The 20368-nt window shown below is 48.1% G+C and overlaps 1 protein-coding gene across 1 annotated transcript in view; it reads left to right on the plus strand.

Moving 5' to 3' along the window:
• DNAAF5 (dynein axonemal assembly factor 5) overlaps positions 1-2560 on the plus strand; it is a 49299-nt gene extending 46739 nt beyond the window's left edge. Inside the window, exon 13 of the mRNA XM_032394176.1 lies at positions 1587-2560. Coding sequence (XP_032250067.1) covers positions 1587-1816 — 230 coding nt within the window. The 3' untranslated portion in view covers positions 1817-2560. The remainder of the gene's footprint in view (positions 1-1586) is intronic.
• Positions 2561-20368: the final 17808 nt, after the last annotated feature.

Raw genomic sequence — 20368 nt, forward strand, 5'->3', positions numbered from 1 at the left:
GCCTTGTGCACCTGGGATAAACCCCACTTGGTGTTCATGCATAATTCTTTTTATACATTGTTGGATCCTATTTGCTACTGTTTTGTTGAGGATTTTTGTATCTATGTTCATGAGAGATAATGGTCTATAGTTATCTTGTAATGTCATTGTCTGGTTTTGTACTAGGGTCATGCTGGCCTCGTAGAGTGAGTTAGGAAGCTTCCATCTTCTGGAATAGAGTGTGGAGAATTGGTATAATTTCTTCCTGAAAGTTTGGTAGAATTTACCAGTGGACCCATCTGGGGCTGGTGCTTTCTGTTTCGTGAGGTTATTAATTATTGATTCCATTTCTTTGATAGATATAGGTCATCTCTTCTTGTGTGTCTTTCCAGGGATCAGCCCACCTCATCGGGGTCCTCACATCTGTGGGCCACGACTTGTTCAGAGGACCAGCTTTTGGTTTTGTTGATTTTCTCTATTGATTTCCTGCTTCAATTTCACTGATTTCCACTCTAATTCTTCTTTTTTTTTTTTTTTAATTCTTATTTATTTATTTATTTGACAGAGAGAGAGAGAGAGAGAGAGAGACAGCGAGAGAGGGAACAAAAGCCGGGGGAGTGGGAGAGGGAGAAGCAGGCTCCTGGCTGAGCAGGGAGCCCGATGCGGGGCTCAATCCCAGGACCCTGGGATCATGACCTGAGCTGAAGGCAGACGCTTAATGACTGAGCCACCCAGGCACCCCTCCACTCTAATTCTTATTCTTTTCTTCTGTTCACCTTGGATTTGTCTTTCTTTTTCTAGTTTCCTAAGGTAGAAACTTAAGGTATCGATTTTTAGCTCTTTTCTCACATATGCATTCAATGCTGTAAATTCCCCTCCAAGCACTGTTTTCACTGCATCCCACAAATTTTGGTTGTGTTTTCCTTTTCATTCAGTTCAAAATGATCTTTAGTTTCTTTTCAGATTTCTTCTTTGACCATTGCATTATTTAGAAATGTGTTGTTTAATCTCCAGATATTTGGGGATTTTCCAGTTGATCACGTATTGATTTCTGGTTTCACTCCATTACGGTCTGAGAGCAGACATTGTAGGACTTTTGTTTTTTAAATTTGTTATGGTGTTTTTCATGGGCCAGAACGTGGCCCATCTGGTGAGTGTGCCAGGGGAGCTTGAGAAGAGTGTGTATTCGGTTGCTATTGGACGGAGGCGTCTGCAGATCTCTGTCGTAGCCCCTGACGGATGGTGCTGTGGAGGTCGGCCACATCCTCGCTGACCTTCCGCCTGCAGGTCTGTCCACTCTGATAGCGGGTGTGGAAGTCTCAGCTACAGTGTGGATTCATCTGCTTCTCCTGCAGTCCTGTCCGTTTGGCCTCGTGTAGTTTGGTCCTGTTATTAGGCACGTGCGTATTAAGGATCCATATGTCTTCTCCGAGGACGGACTCTTCCTCATTGGGTCACACGCAGCCTCTGAGTCCTGGATAACTTGCCTCACTTTGCAGTCTGCTCTGTTCCTAGCTGTTTTAACTGGCATGTGCAGCTTACTCCCATAAGCAGCAGTTGGTTACTATTGATTCCTGGTGTTTGAAGGGTGTGTTGCTGTTTTACAGAGGTCCTCAAAGCAGGCAGCGTTCTGTTCCCTGAGCTCCTGGTGAGAGAGACCGAGGCAGTCGTCCACAAACACCGCTCTCCTGCCCACTGCCAACAGCTTCTGCGGCACCTGCAGGCCAGCCGCCAGCCCAGTGAGCGCGGACGGCGGAGCCCGGAGCGAGACCCAGCTCCCGTGCTTCCCCGGGCTGGAGTGTGTGGCCTTCAGACCTCACAGCACGGCACCTTTTAGTCAACAGCCTGAGACCTTCACGAGCAAGACTTTGATAGCAAGAATGTATTCCCTAAGGAATGTGCCCGGGATTCTCAGACGGATCTCGAGCCCAGGAGTTTCTGAAATAATGTTCACTGTGTGGCTTCTCTACCTTTAGCTTTTATTTATACCATGACAGATCTCCCAAACATCTGTAGGTAATTGACATTAAAACTAAATGGGGTCTGTGCCACCGGCAGCCAAATCAGCCTGTTTGTTTGTTTCAAAGCTACATGCACCTGCTGCGCCCTTGAGTTAGGATTTATGTTTGTGCAAATGCCCACCCCACCAAGATTATTTTGTTACGCAAAAGCTGTTAAAAAGAAGTTCATTCTTTCCTTGGGTTGTGTCTACTGAAACTTAGTATCACAGTGAACAGAATAAAAGGAACTTGAAATTTTTATCAGTTAAATTTTTGCTGTTTAAAATATCCTGGAACTCAAAATATTATATGGATACATTCGGTTACAATGTTTTTTTCTTATCTCAGTAATGCGAACAATGTTGAAAATAGAATAATCAGATATAATTTTGGTTGCTCTCTTATAAGTAGGAGTAAAGTAAAATTGGATTTTATTCTCTAGCACTTTCTACACCCAAGTGCCTAAAAAACTTCATTTTAAATGGGTATTATTTCCATAAGCCAAATATTTATGTTAACACAGGGGGCGGGGAATATTGTATTTTCTAACAACCAGATATTAACATTTATGCTTAAGTGTTTGAAAATGTAATTAAAAATATTTATTATAATATCTTGTACGCCTGTCTTAATGTGTTTGGTAGTTAATTGACATTTTTAGATTTGCTAATTTTTCCCTTAGATTTAATCTCACAGTGATCCCGGAGGCTCCCCAACTGCTCAGTGTAGTGCCCTTTCTGGACGCCAGGTGGCAGGCGCTCCAAACCCCATCAGGAGGGCGTCCGCGGGAGAGCCTGGCTTTTTGGTTGGGGACAGCAGGCCTGCACTAAGAGGTGGGATCCGAATCTGCACCACAGACTTAGGTTACTGCCTCCCAGGCCCCATCCGCTTTCCCACCCCAGAAAGCCTCCCAAGCTGTGACGGGGTGTCAGCCCGTTCTGTGATCAACCGCAGCTGCAGGGGGCTTAGGATGCCCTCAGGGACGTCACCCACCAGTTCTCCGATTGCCCCTTATACCCTCTGCTGTTTCCTTCCTCAGCATCACCTGGAAACCTGTGAGGAATGCAAATTATGGGGCCTCAGCCCAGATCTGCAGTGGACCCAGTGGCCAGACCTCCAGGGGACTGATCCCCTAAATTGTGAGGACCCTGCCCTGAGCACCATGCATTTTCATGTCCAGCAAGAGCTCCAGCTTCCATCTTTGATCAGCCACGAAGGGTCACGGGAACCAAACAGAGGTGGCAGACAACTCGGCTGAGGTCACACACACAAGGCAGGCGTGGTTGGACGCTGGCATCGGCTGCCAAAGAAAGACGAGCATGGCATTCCAGTCTCTGGACGGCTCTGAGGGGACGTATTCAGAGCATCACAGTCCATCAGTGCCGCCTGGCATGGTGTCAACAGGTAGGTGTGTTCAGAGAAAGACAAAGGGTAGTCATCTAAACACCTGAGAACCAATGCGTCCCTCTTAATTTTTTTTTTTAATTCTTGGGATGCCTCGGTGGCTCAGTTGGTTGGGCATCTGCCTTCGGCTCAGGTCATGATCCCAGGGTCCTGGGATCGAACCCCGCATCGGGCTCCCTGCTCAGCGGGGAGTCTGCTTCTCCCTCTACCCCTCCCCCCACTCATGCTCTCTCTCCCTCTCTCTCAAATAAATAAAAATAAAATCTTAAAAAAATTTTTTTTGAAATTCTTGTCCACACTCCTCAATTAAATCAGCAACTATTTGTGGAGCCCTAACTTTCCTGTAGAGGTGGCGGAGAACAGGGACGTGTAAAATGTAGCCCGAGAGTTTACGGTATTACTGAGATGTACTTACATACTGTGACAGTCAGCCTGCTAAGTGTACAGTTGGGTGAGTTTTAGCAAATTTTCAGAGCTGTTTTAGAACACTTGTGTCCACCAGAGAGCGACCCAGGGCCAGGTGCAGCTGATCCCTGCCCGCGTTCCCAGCCGAGCAACCACTGAGCCGCTTCTGTCTCTAACCTGATGTCTGTTCTAGATGCTTCATGTACCTGGAATCATGTCTGTGGTCTTCGGTGTCTGGCTTTTTTCTCGTAGCACAAAGTTTTTGAGGTGATTTATTTATTCATGACGAGTTCAGGGGTCAGCAATCCCTTTCTGTCAAGGGCCAGATAATAAACATTTTAGGCTTTGAGGTCTCAACTCTGTTTTCCGTTCACCCGTTGATGGGCATTTAGGTTGAGGCCATTGTGAATAAAACTGCTCTGGGCTTTGTGACATGTGTGGGCACGTTTCCGTTGTCTTAGGTGGGTTCCTCAGAGCAGAACTGCTAGGGCATATTTGGTACATGTTTGTAGCCCCTGATGGATGGATTGCTGTTTTTAACTGCTTTATTGAAGGATGCTTGCCCTACAGTTCACTGCACCCATTTAAGGCGCGCAGTTTGACGAGTTCTGACACGTGTGCACCCACGAACCTCTTCACCCCAAAGGTTCTTCCTGCCCTCTCCCGCAGCCCCACCCCGCCCCCTCCAGGCAGCCCTGGTCTGGTTTGGTCACCACAGAGTATGCCCTGCACATTTTGGACTTTCACAGCACGTGTTTTCGGCTTGGCTTTTTGGTCTTCTTTCATGCAGCACAATTATTTTGAGACGTATCCACATTGTAGCACCCATGGGTGGTGGCGCATTCCTTTCTGTTGCTGAGCGGCATTCCACTGGGTGGCCACACCGCAACCCTGATGCGTGTTGGCTCCTAGCTCCCGGCTACCACAGAGAAGCTTCTCACAACACGGGAGTACAGGTGTCTTTATGGACATAGACTTTCATTTCTCCCAGGGGAACATCAAGGAGGGGAATGGCAATCACACTAGATTCTATTTAAGTTTTTAAGAAACTGTCAAACTATTTTCTAGAGTGAGGTACCATTTTATATACCCACCAGCACCATATGACAGTCCTGGTTCCTCTCATTTTTGCCAACATTTGACACATTGCCCTTTTTAGTTTTAGCCATTGTAATAGGCATGTCGTGGTATTTAAATATGGTTTTAGTTTGCATTTCCTTTATGTCTAATGATGTTGAGTATTTTTTCATGTGCTTACTGGCCATCTGTAGCTCTTCACTGGTGAAATATCTTAAAATCTCTTGCCCATTTTTTAAAGATTTATTTATTTTGAGGGGCGCCTGGGTGGCTCAGTCTTAAGCGTCTGCCTTCAGCTCAGGTCATGATCCCGGGGTCCTGGGATCGAGCCCCGCATCGGGCTCCCTGCTCCACGGGAAGCCTGCTTCTCCCTCCCCCACTCCCCCTGCTTGTGTTCTCTCTCTCGCTGTGTCTCTGTCAAATAAATAAATAAAATCTTTAGGAAAAAAAAAATATTTATTTTGAGAGACAGAGCTCATGCGCACTCGCAAGCAGGGGGAAGGGAAGAGGCAGAGGGGAGAGAGAATCCCGAGCAGACTCCTTGTTGAGTGCAGAGACAGACGTGGGGCTGGATCTCACGACCCTGAGATCGTGACCTGAGTCAAAACCAATAGTCAGTCGCTCACCCAAGCCACCCACGTGCCCCACCCTTGTCCATTTTTTTTAAAATCAGGTTTTCTATTGAATATGAGTTGTTCCCATATTCTAGATACGAGTGCTTTATCATCTATGATATGCAAATATCGTCTCTCATCATGGAGCTTGTTTTTCACTTTTTTTTAAGATTTCATTTTTAAGTAATCTCTACGCCCAGCATGGGGCTCAAGATCACAACCCGGAGATCAAGGGTTGCACCCTCCACCAGCTGAGCCAACTGAAAACAGGTACTCCTGTTTTCACTCTTTAACAAGGTTTCTTGAAGAACAAAAGTTTTTAGTTTAGAAGGAACTTATCAGTGTCTTCTTTTATTATGCTTTTGGTATTATATCTAAGAAATATTCGCTTTAAACCGAAGTTTCACTTCCTAAATTTTAAGCTGAAAAAGTTATTTTCATAAAGATGATTCCTCTATTTGCTGTACCTACACCATAGTTCAAAGGCGAGGTTTACTTCCTTTGAAAATCTCCCTTCTGTGATCTAAATGAAAATATGAGATCCCTCTGGGGTGAGTTCGTTGAAAATAAAACCCCTACCTTTTAATAACCAGAGACAGCCCCCTACGTGCCAGTATGGGATGATCTTTAAAATACATTAATAATCATAAACAACACAACGCTAGGGGCGCCTGGGTGGCTCAGTCGTTAAGCGTCTGCCTTCGGCTCAGGTCATGATTCCAGGTCCTGGGATCGAGCCCCGCATCGGGCTCCCTGCTCAGCGGGAAGCCTGCTTCTCCCTCTCATACTCCCCCTGCTTGTGTTCCCTCTCTCGCTGTGTCTCTCTGTCAAATAAGTAAATAAAATATTTAAAAAAAAAAAACAAACCACAACGCTGTATAGGAAGGATGAACCAGACGTAAAAGGAGGAAAGAGGTAGCAGCCGCTGATTTGCTCTCACGCGGATACACTATTTCTGGAAGGGTACAGAAGAAACTACGGTGGTGGCCTCTGGGGAGGGGACCTGCATGACAGGGACTGGAGTGGGACTTCAGTCTACGCCTTTTGGTACCTTTGAATTTACTTTCTTGTGCATGTATTTCCTATTCAAAAACACAACTCCGCTGAGCCCCACGCACACTGGTGGTGTTTTTAGCTCCTAGGTCAGCACACCTGTTTCCTCTGTGGAGAACAGGGCCCTGTTCCAGGCAAGGATATTCAGGATGTTTATCAAGAAGCTGTTTTGTTGAGAAATGAAAATGTGCAAGTGTTCGCAGCAGCTGCGTTCCAGCCCCAAACGTCCATCAACAGTTAGGAATGGATAAGCAAGCTGTCCACTCGACAGAACAGCGCACCCCAACGAGAGCAGACCCTGACGCGCACTGAGGGCGTGGCTCTCCCGGCCATCCGCTGCGTTAAGGAGGCCAGGGTTTCAGTGGGAGTGCAGGGTTCTAGAACAGGCAAAGCAGATCCACAAGGGCTGTTCCACTCTCTCCTCTACTTGTGTATGTCTGAATTTTGTGTGCTGTTTCATAATTGAAAGTGTTGAAACTTTAGAACAATCTCAGGATGAGCCTGGAAGGCAGAAGCTAAGACTAAGTGCTCTCGGGGGCTGCCTCTCCTCCAAGCCAGAGCAGGAGGCAGGGTGTCCCCTTACACAGACCCGCCTGTCCACTGCCAGTTGTCTTACAACCAGCTCGGAAAATTAAGTTTTCTCTAAAGATAAATCTTTCTTCCCGACTTTTCCCCATTTTCCAGGACTCTCCAAATACCCAGTGTCATCTAGACGTCCAGTCATTGCCTGTGTGATAGAGGACATAAGAGAAACAATTACTGAAGGTTACTTGGGGTGGTGGGCTATGGATAGCTTGTTTTCCTGGCTTTGAGTCATTTAGAATTTTAGAATCATTTTCAGAGGCCATGGGCAGTGCTGTTGTGGATGACAACTGGGATCTCAGAGGGAGGCCGCCGAGTCCCCAGCCTGCCCAGCACCAGCCTCCACTCAGCCGTGCCTTTGACCTAGGCTTGTCCTTGGCCTTGTCCCCAGGGTCCTGAGCCTGTCCTGTGACTCTTCTATAAGCAAAGGATGGTTTCAGGAGCTGGCTTGGACACGGAGGCCTGGACCCTGTGCCAAGGACAAGGGCACTCGCTGATTTGTTCTTAGGCATCTGGGCAGGGTTTTCTGGTCTCGGAAAGTGTAACCTGAAGAGACATGAGGGTGCCTGTTGTTGCGGAACAAGTGTAACCGTAGACAGAAGGATCCTGTAGACGTCTAGGTGTTGTCTTCCTCCAGGACTGTTAGTTTCTTTATATTTCTGTTCTTCAGAATGTGAGTTTACAGTTTTGGCTAAGACTGAGAGCAATGAGACGTGGTGGCGTTGGCACATGTGAAGCAGGGGACCAACAATGGCCTTTTAAATTAACGAAGGTGAACTAATGGGGTTTGGTGTGGGGGACACTGGCTCTTTTTCAGAGTCTCTGAACGACAGGCATTTCGATTACGATTTTAGTCCTCGTGATCAACTGGGGCTCTCTGTCCCTGCAAGAGGTACTCTGGTTTTAATGTAAGTACACACATCAATCTTGCTGGTACAGGTAAACAACCTGCTGGAAATTACCCTCCCGGGGAGCCCGTTCATCCCTGAGAAGGGGCCTTGGTCTTCACGGTGGGACGACAGCTTTAACAACTAACCCCTCTCATCAAAGTGCTTGAGCCTGTACTTCTTCCCCTTATTCACGAAGTAAAATTGATGTTTCAGAAACTACTGTGAATATTTCACGTACAACTTGAAGCCCTTGACGACAGATAGTGCCAAAACCACGATTAGGCACTGCTGACTTGGCAGTGTGTGACTCCTCTAGGATAAAACCGTATCTTCCTACAACCGGGCAGCGTGGGATGCCTCAGGCCGGAGCCCTAGAGCCCCGCGTGGCACAGGTGCACGGCACCCCCGGCCATCAACCAGCAGCCAGTCCACACGCAAGCACGCCGGGCTGTGTGCAGCTCGGGGCACCCCAGGCTCCCTGCGCACGCAGTCCCTGGCAGGCCCATCCGCGCCCCCAGCGCTCGCACCCCCAGGTCCCCCCAGCACCCCCAGCGACCGCGCCCCCAGCGCTCGCACCGCCAGCACGAGCACCCCCGGGCCCCCCAGCGGCCGCAGCACCTGCGCCCGCACCCCCAGGCCCCCCCAGCGTCCCCAGGCCCCCCAGCGCCCCCCGCACCCCCAGCAGCCCAAGTGCCCACACCCTCAGCACCCCCGCTGCCTGCCCACGCCCCCAGCGCCCGGCTGCCTCCTAGTAGCCCGACAGGTGCCCCTGCTGTAGCGGGAAACATGTGACCACAAGCCGGCTGCCCTGGCTAGCCCCCGCCTGCACCTGTCGCCGCCGCACAGTTCCCGCTCCCGCGCCCCGCAGCTAAGCCGGACCTCAACTGCGCACTCGCGCCGGGCGGTGCCCCACGGAGGCGGAGGTCCGCGCCAGCCACTTCCCAGCCACCCCCGCGGCGAGGGCGCGGACACGTGACCCGAACACGGCCAATCGCGGACGCTGCCGCCGCCGGAAAGCAATGGCGCTGGCGCTTCTGCGCGTGCTCGGCCCGAGGCCGCGCCGGCGCCGCCGATTGGCTGCGTCCGGGTCACGTGCCCGCCCCCTCGCCGCGTCCCTCCCCCCCGAGGAATGCAGGCGGAGTTTCCCAGGTGTTCGCAGCCTACGCCGTTGGCGCGGGTTCCAGCCCAGCGCTCCTCTCTCGCGGGTGAAGGGTCACAACTGAGAGTCAGACGCGGACCGCGGTCCGCATGACCTGGGCGAGGTCAGAGGGTCCGTCTCCGGAGCGTCGGTCTGACTGAAAGCAAGTACTGGGGTCACTAGGGTTCGAGGCATCCTCGCCGTCCTCACTCACCCCGCCCTCCTAGTCGGGGGGGGCCCCGGGGCCGGGAGGGGCGCTCAGGCGACGGGAACAGTGAGCCCGCGCTCCCGCCGGGATGCCCCGAGTCCCCGCCCTGCTCCTCCCAGTGCAGCCCCTGCGGTGGGCGGTAAGCCCGCGCTCCCGCCGGGATGCTCCGAGTCCCCGCCCTGCTCCTCCCAGTGCAGCCCCTGCGGTGGGCGGTAAGCCCGCGCTCCCGCCGGGATGCCCCGAGTCCCCGCCCTGCTCCTCCCAGTGCAGCCCCGCGCCGCGACACCACCCCCTGGGGAGCACCCAGGGCCCCGCAGGGTTGGGGGGTGTGGTCCACAAAGAGCCACCCACCTGCTGTAGCCGCATCCTTCCTGGTGGGACGTGCACTTCCCTGGGGCCGGGGTGGGACGAGGAGGCTGGGAGTGCCCTTCCTTCCTTTTTCACCACACCCTCCTGCTACTCCAAATCAACCAGCACTTATAAACGGCCTCTTAAACAAGTGACCAGTTCCAGGGCCGGGACAGGGAAAATACAAGATGAGCCTGGCGCATCCTGTATCACTAGAAAGTAAGAGGGTGCTCACAAAATGAGGTTGGGGTGTAGGAGGACTCAGGAGCCAAGCTGAATGGCGAAAGCTGGGACAATGTGAGCAGCAAAGTAAACAATCCTATTGAATCATAACTTACAGGGTAACATAAATACCCAGGAGTCCGTAGAGATAAAAAGTAAACAAGTGAGAGAGAAAGAACAGCTCTTTCCTACGGAAATACCACAATTTATAGATGTAGGAATAGGGAACTGGAAAAACAACTTTAGGCAAATGACAGCGTAGTAATTGTTGGGAGCCGTATCTAATGGATGCTAAGATTAGTGGGCAAAAGTTTTGAGACAGATATTGCTTCAAATCTTTCCCCCAAGATATTTGTTAACAGGGACAAATAGTAACTTCAGAGTGGAAAAACTTGACCAACACACCTCAAGCAGGTAATCAAGGTATAAGATATAACAACAGCATTGACCCCTGATGTAATAATGCAAGGAGAAAGACACAAAAGCGCTCCTGTGGTTTTCTTGCCAAAAATGCATACCCTCCATCAAATCATGGGAAAGCTTCAGAGAAATCCAAGCAAGGACATGGTACCACATAACAGTACTCTTCAAAAGGGCCAAGCTCCTGAAAGATAAGGAAATTCTGAGGAACTGCCCCAGGTTGGCTATGCCTAAGGAGAATGACAACTAAATGCAACATGGAGTTCCCGAGTGGCTTGGACTAGGTAAAGTACTACTGTGGAAAAACATGAAATCTGAATAAAGTCTGCAGTTTAGTTGACAATATTTGCTATAGACTGAATATTTGTGTTTTCCCAAAACTTCATATATTGAAACCTAATCCCCAGTGTGATGGTATTTCGAGGTGAGACCTCTGGGAAGTGCTTAGATCATGAGAAGGGAGCCCTCGTGAATGGGTTCAGTACCCTTGAAAAGGAGCTGAGAGAAGACAGCTGTCTATGAACCAAGATGTGGACTTTGACCAGGCATCAAACCTGCTTATAACTCGGTTTTGGACTTCCAGCCTCCGGAACTGTGAGAAATAAATTGTTTTTTAAGCACCCAGCCTCTGTTAATTTGTTATAGCGGCCCGAACAGACTAAAGACAGTATTGCACCAGAATTAATTACCTGGCTTTGATATTTGTACAATATATAATGTAAGATGTTAACCTTAGGAGAAACTGGGCAAAGAGCATTTGGGAACTCTCTGTGCTTCTTTTTTGTTTTGTTTTGTTTTTGTGAAATACAGGTGGGCTATGGTGAATTCATCCCTCTCCTGGACCAGGTGAGCAAGGGATATTCAACATCAGGGTTGCCCTTGTGTCCCAGAAAGGGGCAAGCTGATGAGAAGCTCAGGCAGGTGCCCTTTCATGAACTCCCCGCTGCCCACCCTGCCTCTCCTAGCTTCTCAGGTACAAATGTCCTGAGCAGGAGCAAGCTTGGCAAATTGGAGAGCAGCAAGGAGGCCAGATGAGCGGGAGGAAGATGGCAGGAGGCGATCTTGGACAGACAGCAAGCATCAGATGGTTGGGCCCCATCAGGTGGGGTTAGAGAAGGTATTCTCACCTACCCCTTCATATCTTCCATCTCCATTTAGTACAGTTTTATCCTGTTGGGTTTTTCTCAGTTACCTGTGTAACATTATGTAACATTTAGCACTTAAATCTCTGTATCTTGTCCAGCAGCATGGGATAGTATCTGTCCTTTCCTACCACAAAAGATAGGGATCCCATCCTTAACTCTGCCTCCTTTGCTTCCACCCACCTCCCAACTCACAACATCTAGACTTTTGCTTATACAAAAGTCAAGGTTGCTGCCTATCATTAGAACAGATTGAAAATACTTAATTTTTTCATGCTTTGTTCATAGATTGATTCCCAAGGCTAGAAATCCATCGGTGGTTTTTCTGTTTATGGCTGCATTTTCCTCTCTATGCTCAATGGCCTTAAAATGATTCTATTCCATGAGTTGCCCAAGATAATGCCACGGTTTAGTTTGCTTCGTATTTGGACCACAATTTATGTTTACAGCTTTTCATTTTATTTATTGAGTTTCTAACTGCCGTTATTTTTTTTCTCATTGACAAAAAGTGTGCTTTCACCATATCCCTCACATTGACCCAGCCTCTTGTGCTAAATCTTGCCCCAAATGCCCACCTTTTCCCCTGGAGTTGCATGTCTGAGAGCCCTCCAGCCTCTGCCGTTCAGGCCTGCTGCCCAGCCATCGCTGTGGACATCGCCCCACAGGCCTCCAGACCACTGCTGCACTGGCCCCACGCTTTCCCTGTTCTTGGTGTCCTTTGTTCTCTGAAGTACATTACAAGCATGTCCTCAGAAAGGGATGTCTGCATACCAAAAAGGCCTTTAATTTGCCCTCGTAGCCAATCATAGACTTCTAGATCCCAAGTTTGCCCCCAGAATTGTGACCGCACGGCTCCGTTAGTGTCTTGCTATTGACAGTTGGGTGATCCTTCTTTTGTAGGAGTCATATGAGTTTTATTTCTGGATGCTTTTAAGATCTTTCTTTTTCCTAATATTCTGAAATTTCACAAGAACACATCTAAATAGGATCTTTGTTCACTTTGCAAGAGGGGCCCTTTCTCTTAGGTTCCTCCATTCTCTGGTTCTAGAACGTCTGTGTGCGTGATGTTGAACTGATTCCCCCCCCCCATCATTTCTCACCTAGTCCTCCTTTTTGGGTCATTTTTTTCTATGTTCTGAATAGATACTTGGCTTTATTTTCTAACCTTTCCATTGACCTTTTTATTTCTACCACTTATTTTTAGAAGTCTCTTTTTTGGGGTACCTGGGTGGCTCAATGGGTTAAGCGTCTGCCTTCAGCTCAGGTAATGATCTCAGGGTCCTGGGATCGAGCCCAGCATGGGGCTCCCTGCTCAGCGGGGAGCCTGCTTCTCCCTCTTCTGCCCCTCTGCCTACTTCTGTTCTCTCTCAAATAGATAAAATCTTTAAAAGAAAAAGTTTCTTTTTCTTTAAGTGAATTTTATTGATATTTGATTTACATACAATGAAATGGTCCCATTTTAAATGTATATTTTGATGAGTTTTTGTGCAGTTTTGTAGTTATCACCGCAATCAAAATACAGTTGTCTTGGTCCCCTTCCCAATCACACCCCAACCCATACCCAGGCTTTGGGCAACCACTGATCTGATTTGCAGATTGGAGTTGTGTTGTCTAGACCTTCATGGTTGGCACAGTGTTTTTGAGATCCACGTTCTTGCATCTAACAGCACTTCGTTGCATTTTTATTGCTGAGTAGCATTCCACTGTATGCATATAACACAGTAATTAAACTGTTTATCAGTTGACTGATGTTTGTGCTTTGCCAGTTCACTTGAATGATGCTTCTGTAAACATAAGTGCACAAGTCTTTGTGTGGACATGTTTTCATTTTGCTTGGGCAAATACCTAGGAGTGGCCCAGCTAGACTGCGTGGTAAGTATATATTTAACTACATACTAAATGGTTGATGTGTTTTCCAAAGGAGTTGTATCATCTGACATTCCCACGAGAAACATAGGTGTTCCATTTGCTCTGAACCTTTACCATCACTTGGTGTGGTCAGAACGTTCTCCGTTATTCCAGGTAACTCTGTGTCCTTGATAGGCTTCCCTCCTCAGTAAGAGAGTTGACAGGAGCTTCATGTCCAAGGGTTCACCAGGCATTGGGCTCTTTTTGTGAGGTACAGAAAGGAAGGAGCCATTGGACACCTTACCAGATGCCAGACGGAGGAACTGAGGAAGGAATTACTTGGGAAGACGAGAGCTGCTCAAAAAAGCTCCCAAGCACTTTGGGAGAAGAGATACGTGGCTTTCTGAGCGGTTGCTGTGTGGCAGGCGTGCGGAAGCAGCCCAGAGCTTCAGTTAATCTCTGTGATGCCAGCCCCACCCCCAGACCTGGTCTGAGCCCCTGAGACCACAGGAGACAAGCCCACCTCTGCCCAGACGCAGTCCCCAGTACCTACGCTGAGATGCAGTTCCTCCACCCATATCTCTGCCTGCTCTTCCCCTGCCCCGAAAATGTCGTCCCTCCTCTCCTGCTGCCTGTGGCCTCCAACTCCGCTAGTCTCTGCCAGTCATCTCAATGAGGCTGCAGGTGAGAGGGAGGGAACTGCCTGTGCTCCATCTTCATCTTGCACTGAGGTCTGGATTTCTGCGGCCTGGCAGGACATCGACGCGCATGGCTCGGTAGTGAAGGCCGATTATGAAACAGCATATATAGCATTCACTTTTATAAAAATATGAATTATGTACAGAGAAAAGGGACAGAATAGGCCTTAAGATGTTTGCAAAAGTTACCTCTGGGTGGTGGGATTAAAGTAGTCTATACATCTTTTTAACTTTTAAACTGTCACATGCTTTCTGAAAACTTCGGTTATATGGACAGAGGTTGCATGGTGGCTGAAGCCCCAGGCTGTGGGGTCACTTGGATCTGGATTTTCAAGTGTTAGATCTGCCCCTTACTAGCCGCAAGCTCTCAGACTCAGTGCCCTGATTTGCCATGGAGCTGTTCCGAATATTCGGTGAGGCTGTGCTGCCGGGCCTACAATGGGTAGATTTGATCGGTGTTGGCCATTATCATACTAATATTAGTTTTAAGATAAAAAACAAACAGTAAACAATTTACATCGTCCAGCTCCGAGCTGAGAGCTTTCCTGGGCACTTTCCAGTGTGAATTAACTGCACAGGGGCTAGCAGCCAGATACCTGAACCAACTGGCTTCTGGGGGTAAAGCAGTTGATTGTAGGGGCATCTGGGCAGTGCAGTCAGTTGAGTGTCCCAACTCTCGGCTTCAGCTCAGGTCATGATCTCAGGGGTACGGGATTGAGCCCCACTTCAAGCTCCCCACCCAGCAGGGAGTCTGCTTGGGATTTTCTCTCTCCCTCTCACTCTGCCCCTTCCCACCCCTCACGTGCCCGTACCCTCTCTTTCTAAACAAATCTGTTTCAAAAAAGGCAGTTAATCATAGGCATCACTTGGATTCTGGGGAATATCTGCTAAAGATAATTTGGGTTTGGGTAGAGTTGGCATTGGACGTTTGTGACATTGCTTGGCTACCTGGACCAGCTGTTTATTGGGGCCATTCCGGAATGATCATCAACTCTCCGTGCCGGGATACTCAGCCACCTTCCCTAAGGCAGCTCATATAACCACCAAGGGACTTGACGTTCATGAGTAAGAACATGACAGTCGTGTTAACCACCGGAGGCCACGCCTGACTCTCAGCAGCCTGTCCTGCCGAGCCAAAGTCCCGCAGACTTGGGTGAAATGCAGGTTTTCTCTATATGTCACGTTGTTTGTGTGTGCCATGAAAGGCCGATGAGCTACTGAATGCTGACAAAAACTGTCTGAAATAATTCTTGGCAGGCTTCTCTGCAAGGAGAGAGCAGCTGTGCTGGGAGCCCCTCAGCACCATCAGGACTGGACTGAGACAAGCCTGGTGCTTATTGGGGCAAAGCTGACCTCAAACGTTTTCTCAGGTTTTTAAAAAAATATTTTCTGGCCTATTTTTTCAAAGGGGCGGGTGTCCGTGAATCTAATAGATCAAGAGTCCATTTGTTGTGCAGAATCCATCCACCTGATATGGGTGAGGCCCTGTGCCAGGCACAGGGGAGCTGGGGATGGTGGCACAGGACCGCCCCTGCCTCCCAGAACCCAGAGTCTGCTACGCCGTGTCCAGCAGAAGTATAATGCAAGATGGATGGCATCTAAATTTTTCTAATAGCTGCAATAGAAAAAAAAAAAAAGATGTGGGTGAAATTCGATTGGATTTGGAATATATTTTATTGCACCCAGACACAGTATATTAAAAAAAATTTCACTAATCAACATCAAACAGGATGAGATATTTTACATTCTTTTCTTCATACTGAGTCTTCCAAATCTGATGTGTTTACACACATAGCATGTCTCTCTGACGACCAGTAGGATTTTCAACCATCCTGGTTTACACAGAACCACCCGGGTTCTGGCTCTGAAAGGCCTGCATCCCAGGAAAGACTCCGGGGGATGCATAAAGTGCTGTTTTTCCTGAAAGGGTGTGGAAGGCTGGGGGAAAGTAGAAAACTCTTGTGGCAGCCCCCGAATAGGAGCTAGAGCACAAGTATTCCGTGTCCATTGGAAGCGGCATAAATGCCCTCCGCGGTTACTGCCCCTGCTTTTCCCCAACTGTTGATGGTGGCAGCCACGATTTGTAGTTTACATAACGACCATCCGCCTTGCATCGCTCCAAGAGATCCGAATTGCTAATGCAGTGTGAGCGCCTGCCTTTAACATTGGCTGGGGATTCACTGTTGTGCTTTGTGTTGAGATAGTGCTGCTGTAAGTTTTCACATGGCAGATGCTGTGGCCATGTTGTCTAAGGGTTCAGATCGTGAAAATGAGAACAAGGACAATGTGAATGCTGGTGTGACCCAGACGTCGCTGACAAAGGAGGCTCACAAGTGTGACTTTGATGGCGGGTGAAGCACACGTACAACTGGACTAGGGAGCTAAAAACCAAAACAGAGTCCTATGCAATATGCAGAAAAGACGGGATGGGGATGATGGAGGAGCGGATGAAGGCACAGAGACTGAACTCAAGGCCCGGACATGACAGGAAGTTCTTCTAAGCCAGTCACAACTTCTTTGTCTCCCCCAAAGCCACCAATATTCAGTCCCCAGCACTGGCCACGGAATGAGCTCGGGCACACCCACCCCCCTACTGAACTCACATTGTCCACTCACTGCTCTGTGCAGCTAAGCGAAGCGACCCTTCCTCACTCATAGATTGGAATTAAAATTTTGAGAAGGGATGTGTATAAATGGGAGAAATTTTGATGAGCTGTGTTATCTACCCAACAATGCAGAACGGATCCTGTCACATCCTATGAACCATGATATTGTTGACAGTCTGTTAAGTGATGCACCGAGTCCCGGCAGCGAAATGGTGTTTTCCCAGCTCCTCGTTACTTTGATTTGAAACAGAGTTACAAATTGTCTCCTTGATTTCAATGAAGATTTTGATGAAATTGCAGAATACATGAATCAAAAGATTGTTGATACCTCATCCAAATACAAGCTAGACTCTGCTCATCCATCTGTGTATTTGGTGACAGGGCAAGTGTAAATTCCGGCAAACTCCATTTAGCTGATCATCTTACTACCAAAGAAAATGAAAAGCTCTTACCTGCTCAGTGTTCTCCACACCTCGTATACAACGCTGCTGTTGAGGTGAGGTCTGCTGACCTGTTATATTGGGGTTTCCAAAAGGAAAGTTTTGGTTACCTTTTAGTTTCCTCAAATATGCAGAAACATGATTTTTGACTTTATAGAAATGGAAGGAGAAAGCCTTCCTACAAGGTGTCCGTCATTGTTGCCGTAGGAAAGATGTTAAAATGTTTGCCTGCCATAAAATCTAATCTTATTCTTCAAAGTGTGAGACACGAGGAATGTCGTTCTCTAATTTGGAAGTACATAAGGATGAGAACAAAGAAAGGGGTTACAGGAAAATGGAAATTCATATGCTCTTTTTCCAGAACTGCCACCGGAGTGTCTGATTCCCTGTGTAGACTGTGGATGAGAGCTCACGCGGGCAAAGAACAAACTCACTTCACGACAGCAGGACTGCTTCAGAACTCAAACATGTCACTAGAAAAAGGTAACTAAATTTGACAGGACTTTCTCATTCCTTCAGTAAAACTATAACTTATTTGAAATCCAACTTTGATTTCAAGTTTTGATGACCTCTGTGCTTTAAGACCATTTGCCTGAGAAAGAGAGTTTAACTTCTGGTGACTTCCAGTATGCTTTGGAGTTTGTTTGTTTTTAAGATTTTATTTACTGGGGCGCCTGGGTGGCTCAGTCAGTTAAGCATCTGCCTTCCACTCAGGTCTTGATCCCAGGGTCGTGGGTTCAAGCGCCACATTGGACTCCCTGCTCAGCAGGGGAGTCTGCTTCTCCCTCTCCCTCTGCTCCTCCTCCCCCCACACTCGTGCTCTCTCTCTCTCGCTCACTTTCTCAAATAAATAAAATGTTTAAAAAAAATAAAATGGACATTTTAGACGTGGGGAACCAAAATGATAAATTTACATATGCAAAGAGCCTGATTAATAAGTGGCTGGTCTACCAGAGTGAGCCTGTGCGTACAGGCGGGTGGATGTTCTTTGAGCACCGAAAACAAATTCCCACAAGTGCTCATGAGGTGTCATCACATCGGACTGACACCAGGAATCCGAGTTTCAGTGGCTTGATAGGAACAGTGCTGTAAGTCAGCATGAGCTGAACGCTTGACCACATCCTGAGTTTCCCACTGCCTAAAAGAAGAGAGGGATGTTCTAAGTTCAGAGACGCAGTGTTGATAAAGGAAACAGGAAGAGTGAGACTGCCCAGAGCGTCATGGGACAGAAGGAAGCGGGTCATGACCCCCTTAATTGGTCTTACCGTATTTTTGTTCTCCTTTTAAAGAGTCTTGCGTTATAAAGGATCAGAGTATGGATAGACACAACAGCTTGGATGAATCTCCAGGGAACTATGATGAGTTTAAAAAGCCAACCTCAAAAGCTTACGTCCTGTGTGATTCCATTTATGTAACATTTCTTTTAAGTAACCTACGCCCAAGGTGGGGCTTGAACAGCTCATGACCTCGAGATCAAGAGTCAGAATGCTCCACCCATTGAGCCAGGCAGGTGCCCCAATTTATACAACATTTTTGAAATGACAAAATTGTAGAAAAGCAGGGCAGATTTGTGGTTTCCAGAGGTTAAGGACAGGGGGGAAATGGGACCAGGGGCTGCAGGGGGTGAAGGTGGTTATAGAAGTTTACAGGGGAGACCCCTGTGGGGCTGAAACTGCCCAAAGAACCTCACAGGTACAAAAATCTGCAGAACCACACATCACACACACACCCAGGAGTGGAAGTGAAATTGGGGAGATCTGAATGTATGGGTGGATTACATCCACGTCAGTCTCCTGGCTGTGACAGTATACTGTAGTTTTGCAAAATGTTACCATTGGGGTGGAAATGGTGTATTATTTCTTACAACTGCATGTGAGTCTACAATTACCTCAAAAATTTCAGTTAAACAGAAAACTGTACATGTATGTGTCTTCAGAACACATAATAGCATAGTCTCCAAAATTTAAATATCCAATAAAAGATTTTTTAAGTGTAAAATAATGTGTTGTAGTGGAAGACAGAAAGAAACATTATACAATTTTTTCATGATTTCTTCTATTCATTACTACTAATTGCACTGTTAACTAGTCCTGTGGTTAACTAGTCCTGTTTTGTTTAAATGTAACAGGAAAGTAAGTAATACAAAATAATGCATGGTTTCAAAGAAACACCTATTTTCATTTTTTATGTGCAGAGATAGCACACGTGGGTAATTCTTTTCTATGATAGTGCTGTGTTTTGGGGTGAGGTCTGGAATGTCTTTGTCCCGGGTTGGCATTCTAAAACCTCCGTCCCTTAAGCTCGTCCCAGGTGCCTGGGTGCCCCTGCGGCTACAGCCCAGAGGGCACTGGCGGGGAGGGCTTGGGGGTTGTCTCTGCAGGAAGGGGACGCACTACACTTCTGTCGAAGCTGAAGTGGCCGTCACCGCTGGGGAGATAATTCGGGAGACAGGAAAGGTGCTCATCTGGCAGGCACTTCACTGAACTTCTGGGCCAGGCTCAGGGGGCAGGGGCTGCAGGACTGGAAGCAACCCACTTGAAGACACAGTCCAGGAAAACAGGCCCCTGGGGTTTCCTGAGGACGTCTTCCACCAAGACCCACAAAAGTCCCCAGACCCATCATCCTCAAATTAAAGTGATCTATGGCCCCTCTCAAATGGAAAATCATCTTCACAGACCCCCACCTCCATCCCAGGGTGTTTAAACTATTTTAATTGTAAACTTTCTTTTTTTTTTAAATATTTTATTTATTTGACAGAGAGAGACACAGCGAGAGAGGGAACACAAGCAGGGGGAGTGGGAGAGGGAGAAGCAGGCTTCCCACTGAGCAGGGAGCCTGATGTGGGGCTCGATCCCAGGACCCTGGGACCATGACCTGAGCCGAAGGCAGACGCCCAACGACTGAGCCCCCCCGGCGCCCCATGTAAACTTTCTTAAATACGTACAAATGTAAAACTAAATATAAAGTCCTGTGTTCTTGGCACTTACGCTGCTGTGAATCCAGCCGTGTCTACAAACTAAATCTTACCAGAAATGGTGCCCTTACTGGGCCCCAGTGGGCAGTACTGCCGTGGCTGAGCCCATCCCCGTGTCGCACCCTGAGTGAGGTTGGAGCGGTCTGGCTCTCCCCACTCCTCCGCTGCTTGAATCCCTGAGTGGCCCCAGTGCAGTGGTTATGGGTCCATTAGGGTGCAGATGGATCACTCTCATTGCTTTCTCTTCTGTCATCTTCGGCTCACCGCAATTACCCGAAGGCCCTCTCACGCCATTGCGTACTTCCTGAAACACCACACCT

Source organism: Phoca vitulina, unplaced genomic scaffold (assembly GCF_004348235.1).
Source record: "Phoca vitulina isolate PV1807 unplaced genomic scaffold, GSC_HSeal_1.0 scaffold79, whole genome shotgun sequence".
NCBI classification, from domain to species: Eukaryota; Metazoa; Chordata; class Mammalia; order Carnivora; family Phocidae; genus Phoca; species Phoca vitulina.